Source organism: Gossypium hirsutum, chromosome A11 (genome assembly GCF_007990345.1).
Source record: "Gossypium hirsutum isolate 1008001.06 chromosome A11, Gossypium_hirsutum_v2.1, whole genome shotgun sequence".
In the NCBI taxonomy this organism is placed as follows: Eukaryota; Viridiplantae; Streptophyta; class Magnoliopsida; order Malvales; family Malvaceae; genus Gossypium; species Gossypium hirsutum.
The window spans coordinates 18,634,127-18,640,126 of NC_053434.1; the positions used below are offsets into that span (position 1 = coordinate 18,634,127).

General features: G+C 39.6%; 1 protein-coding gene across 1 annotated transcript; it reads left to right on the forward strand.

Annotated features, from left to right (window-relative positions):
* Nucleotides 1–294: 294 nt before the first annotated feature.
* Nucleotides 295–2,147, forward strand: LOC107923412 (uncharacterized). Its single transcript, XM_016853624.1, has 2 exons — nt 295–557; nt 1,919–2,147. The coding sequence occupies exons 1-2, from the start codon at nt 295–297 to the stop codon at nt 2,145–2,147; spliced, it is 492 nt and encodes a 163-aa protein (XP_016709113.1).
* Nucleotides 2,148–6,000: the final 3,853 nt, after the last annotated feature.

Below are 6,000 nucleotides of genomic sequence, written 5' to 3' on the forward strand. Positions count from 1 at the left end.
TGATGGAGACTATAACTTACCTCTGGATTTGTTAAGAATGGTAGATCAAGAAGAGAAACAGATTCTACCCCATAAAGAGACAATCGAAAGTGTGACCTTGAAAGAAGGGAAAGAAGTGAACATTAGAACTTGCGTAACTGAGGGAACAAGACGAGACCTCATTGAATTACTACGAGAGTTCAAAGATATATCCGCGTGGTCGTATCAGGACATGCCTGGGTTAAACGCTGATATTGTAATACATCGCGTCCCCAAAAAAAAGAATGCAAGCCTGTTCAACAAAAGCTTCGAAGGATGAAACCTAATATTGCAGTAAAAATAAGGGAAGAGGTCAGAAAACAATTTGATGCTGGGTTCTTGCAAGTTGTTAATTACTCAGAATGGGTAGCCAAAGTTGTCCCTGTTCCTAAGAAGGATGGAAAAGTACGGATGTGTGTAAATTACAGAGACTTAAACAATGCTAGCCTAAAGGAAAACTTCTCGCTGCCTCATATCGACACTCTAGTGGATAATACGGCTGGTTACTCACTGTTCTCTTTCATGGATGGGTTCTCTGGGTACAACCAGATAAAGATGCATCCTGAAGACATGAAAAGACCACATTCATAACCTTGTGGGGAAATTTTTATTATAAGGTGATGCCATTTGGGTTGAAGAATGCAAGGGCAACGTATCAAAGGGCTATGGTAACCTTGTTTCACGACATAATGCACAAGGAAATTGAGGTCTACGTCGATGATATGATCGCAAAGTCCCGAACAGAAAAAGAGCATATACAAGTTTTGATAAAATTATTCTTGAGGCTGAGAAAGTTTCAGCTAAAGCTCAATCCAACAAAATGTACTTTCGGGGCTAGATTAGGAGCTGCTCGGTTTCATCATCAGTGAAAAAAGAATTGAGGTCAACCCTGACAAAGTTAAGGCTATACAACAGTTGCCCGCCACGCACTCAGAAGGAAGTTTGAGGTTTTCTGGGAAGAGTAAATTACATCGCTTGGTTTATTTAGCAACTAATTGAGAAATGTGACCCCATATTTCGTCTTCTCAAGAAACACAACCCAGGTGTGTGGGATGATGATTGCCAGAGAACCTTTGACAAGGTTAAACAATATTTGTCCAATCCCCCAGTACTAATGCCACCTAGTCCTGGTAGGCTATTGATACTGTATTTGACAGTATTTGATAATTCAATGGGATGTGTGCTCGACCAACACGATGAGACAGGAAAGAAAGAAAAGGCGATATATTACCTCAGTAAGAAATTCACTGAGTGTGAGATGAGATATTCGCCAATTGAGAAATTATGTTGTGCCTTGGTTTGGACTACTCGGAGATTGAAGCAATACATGTTATACCATATGACTTGGTTAATTTCAAAACTGGACCCTCTGAAATAAATGATGGAGTCAACTGCTTTGAGTGGAAGGCTGGCTCGATGGCAAATTCTGCTTTCTGAATTCGACATAGTGTATGTGAACCAAAAGGCTGTGAAAGGGAGTGTAATAGTAGATTTTCTAGCCAGTAGAGCTTTGGAAGATTACGAGCCTTTAAATTTTGATTTTCCTAATGAAGATCTAATGTATGTGGCAACTACCGAAGAAAATATTCCAGAAGATCATCCTTGGAAACTAAATTTTGACGGGGCGTTAAACACTGTTGGTAACGGAATTGGGGCAGTCCTGATATCCTCAAATGGGTATCATTATCTATTCACTTGCAAATTGGATTTTGATTGCACAAACAATATGGTAGAGTACGAAGCAGGTATCATGGGAATCCGGGCGGCCATTGAATGGAAAATTAAAGTACTAGAGGTGCATGAGGATTTTGCGCTCGTAATATATCAGCTTAAGGGTGAATAGGAAATCAGGGACCCTAAGTTGATTAGTTACTGGAAGCTTGTCCTGGAGTTAATTAAGGGGTTCGATGATATCGGTTTCTATTATCTATCGAGATGAAAACCAGATGGCTGATGTCTTGGCTACGTTAGCTTCTTTGATTAAAGTAAATAAACAGGAGGATATGAAGCCGATCCAGATGAGTATTTGTAAGGCACCAGCTCATTGCTGCAATATCGATGAAGAAGAGGAGAGAGATGATTATCCTTGGTATCATAATATTTTACGCTACATGAAGAATAATGAATAACCTGATCAGGCAACTGAAAATGATAAGAGAATGTTGAGGAGGCTGGCTAGCGACTATGTCTTAGACGAGAAGATCCTGCATAAAAAGAAGAAAGATTAAGTGCTACTAAGATGTGTTGACGCTGTTGAAGCTAAAAAAATCCTGGAAGAAGTCCATGAAGGTGTCTGCGAGACGCATGCCAATGGGTTCATAATGGCCAAGCAAATCATGAGATTCGGGTATTACTGGTCCACGATGGAAGGAGATTGCATCAGTTACGCAAAAAAATGTCATAAATGCCAAATTTATTGAGACAAGATCCATGTGCCTCCTTCACCTCTTCATGTTATGACGTCTCCATGGCTTTTCTCAATGTGGGGTATAGATGTCATTGGGCCAATCTCGCCGAAGGCTTCTAACGGACATCGGTTCATCTTTATAGTCATCAATTACTTCACCAAGTGGGTGGAGGCTATTTCTTATGCCAATGTCACAAAGTCAGCAGTCAGTAAGTTCTTGAAGAAAGAGATCATATGTCGGTATGGCATGCCAGAAAGGATCATATTTGACAACGCATTGAATTTGAATAACAGCGTGATAGTAGAGGTCTGTAGGCAATTCAAGATTAAGCACTACAACTCGTCACCATATCGCCCAAAAATGAATGGTGCAGTTGAGGCAGCTAATAAAAATATTAAGAAGATTGTGGGGAAAATGACTGAGACCTACAAGGATTGGCATGAAAAGTTACCATTTGCTCTGTATTCCTATCGAACATTTGTCAGAACTTCTACCGGGCAACACCTTACTCATTGGTTTATGGGATGGAGGCAGTTTTGCCCATTGAAGTTGAAATTTCTTCTCTCCGAGTTTTATCAGAGTTGAAGCTTGACAAGGCAGAATGGATCCAGTCCCAGTATAATCAACTGAACTTGATTGAAGAAAAGAAGCTGAAGGCTATTCGTCATGGTCAAATGTACCAGAAGAAAATGATGCGAGCTTACAACAAAAAGGTTCGCCCAAGAGTTTTCCGTGAGGGAGACTTGGTTTTGAAAATGATCCTCCCTATGCTAAAGGATTTTAAGGGAAAATGGATGCCAAACCGGGAAAGACCTTATGTGGTAAAGAAAGCTTTTTCTGGAGGGGCACTGATATTAACTGAGATGGACGGTAAGAGCCTGCCTAACCAAGTAAATTCAGATTCAATCAAGAAGTATTTCGCTTAAAATGTGAAAACCCGCAAAGGGCGCCTTGAGACCAAAGGGGTTTTGAATTGAAAACCCAGAAAGGGCAATCCAAATTTAAACCAAAGATAGGACAGGTGGTAATCTTGCGATGCTGGAATTAACGAAAAGGAAGTACGCATGTCTTGGGGCATCGACAGAATACACTAGATCTCCTAGGCACATGATAAGCTCAAAATGATTCTCGTGTAGTTCATACGGAGGAGCTTAGGCTGTGATATCTGAGGCGCTCATTTTTGTTCCCCTTTACCTATTTTTGTACTTTGGCAATATTTGCTTCCTGTAATTAATCCATTTTTCTTGAATCTTGTTCCTAATAAACTTCAGTTTTGTCCATCTTTATTTTTATGTTCACGTGCTTGTATTGAAATAACGATTGATAGACTAATAATACTTTTGCAAAAGAGGTTTTGCATATTATTCTGGAAGTTTCTAAATGGTACAAGAACCTGAAACAGGACTATCGTTTAGAACTTACCTAGCTTAGGGGTGGAATATTTGTGTTCAAATTGGGATTATCTCTTCAGTCAAAGATATTGATTGAATAAGAAAACAGGATATTATGTCAACCAAAGCATAAGAGGGGATCATGATATTCCTCATTAATACAAATGTCGGGCGTACACATCTGGTCATGATGCTCAGGGTGTGGTGTAATAGACCGAATTGATGAAAGTTTCTAGGTGACAAGAGGGGGTTTGAAGATGGTACAAACCTTAGGTTCTAGAAATACAGTGAAATAGACCCTGAAGTTGCAATGGGGCAAACCAGTTGAGCAAAATGGGTTGTTTCTACAAGTTTTTGTTGGGAAGTTCTAGTTGAGCAAGAAGACAGCATAATACGATAGTGATAAAACTCTGATGAATAATGAGGAATGACACTTTAAGCATTTAAAAGGAATCATTCTCATGACATTTCTACATTCATATCATTCATAGCACATTTGGTTAAGAGCATTTGATTCGTTTTTTTCATAGCATTCTAATCATTTGGGCATAAACATAGACATATGAAACTAAGTCTACAGGGCCTGTTCCCCTAGGGGACAGTGTAGCGACGTCAGTGAAATTGCAGATCTTATCTCCATGTATCGGCTATGGAGTAGATTTTAGCCACCAGCCTTATTTCTTTGAGGTAGCAAGAGAGCAGGTTGAAGGTACAAGTCTTATCTTCCTGAGGTAGCAAGAAAGTAGACTGAAATTGCAGATCTTATCTCCATGTATCGGCTATGGAGCATATCGAAGATGGCGAATCTTATCTCCATGTATCGGTAATAGAGCAGATTTTAGCCACCAGCCTTATCTCTCTGAGGTAGCAAGAGAACAGGTTAAAGGTACAAGTCTTATCTTCCTAAGGTAGTAAGGAAGCAAACTGAAATTCCAGATCTTATCTCCATGTATCGGCTATGGAGTAGATCGAAGATGGCGAATCTTATCTCTATGTATCGGTTATGGAGCAGATTTTAGCCACCGGCCTTATCTCTCTGAGGTAGCAAGAGAGCAGGTTGAAGATACAAGTCTTATCTTCCTGAAGTAGCAAGGAAGCAGACTGAAAATTACAAATCTTATCTCCATGTATTGGCTATAGAATAGATCGAAGATGGCGAATCTTATCTCTATGTATCGGCTATGGAGCAGATTTTAGCTATTGGCTTTGTCCCCTTGAAGTTGTAGTGGAGTAGGTTGAAGTCACAAACCTTATCTTCCTGAAGTTGCTATAAGACTACTTGAAGAAGAAGAACACTAAAGAAGTCAAAGATTCGGCAAGACCGGGCAAAATTGGTCCTTTTAGGGTCTTTGTTACGTTCTCGTTACACAACAACGGGAAAAGAGGGGCAGCTGTAAGACCCAATTTTGGCCCAGGCCCATGCACATACAAAAACCAAATAATAAAACAAAATGTTAAATGTCCATTTACAAATAATAAACCCAAAAAGAAAACACAGCTCAATTACATTAAAATAGTCTGGTGACAAAAGGCCCAAATTCAGAAACCCTAGGTTCCTTTCTTCCCCTTGTGCCGCAGCCCCCCACGTTTAACGCCCCACGCACGTCGGCACGCCCACACACAACCCCTAGCTCGCACGTCCATGACCCACGATCGTGCACTCCCCCACGATACCTGCAATTTGAGCAAAGAAATAGGCAGAAACGGTTTTTATATTTGGCTATAAAGTTTTTGAATTTCGATTGTAAAAGGGTTGGGTTTTTTTTTACCTTTTTTTGGAGAGAATATAGATTCAAAATAAAAAGCAAGCAGAGATATATAATAACAACATTTGTTAAAGGTGATTCTTTTAGTTTTTTTCCTTTTTCAGTTTTGTTATTTTTCTTGCTTTATTTTTTTTCTTTTGTGTGTAAAAAATGATATAAGAGAAAGAGGGAAACTTACCGGAGTTACGTCGCACTCGCACCACTGAAAGGCCTTACTCTGGTTGTCGCAATCAATCACGGAGGCGATTGAAGGCTTGGTGTTGGCCTTATTTGCGGCTAGAAGAAAGAGGAAAGTGGGGGAGAAGAAAGAGTTTAGGGTTTTTTTTAGAAAGAAATCAAAGTTAAAATGTTTTCTTTAGCAAAAGAATGACTTTAAAACAAGCTTTACTTTTAATAATACAATAAAGGACAATAAAG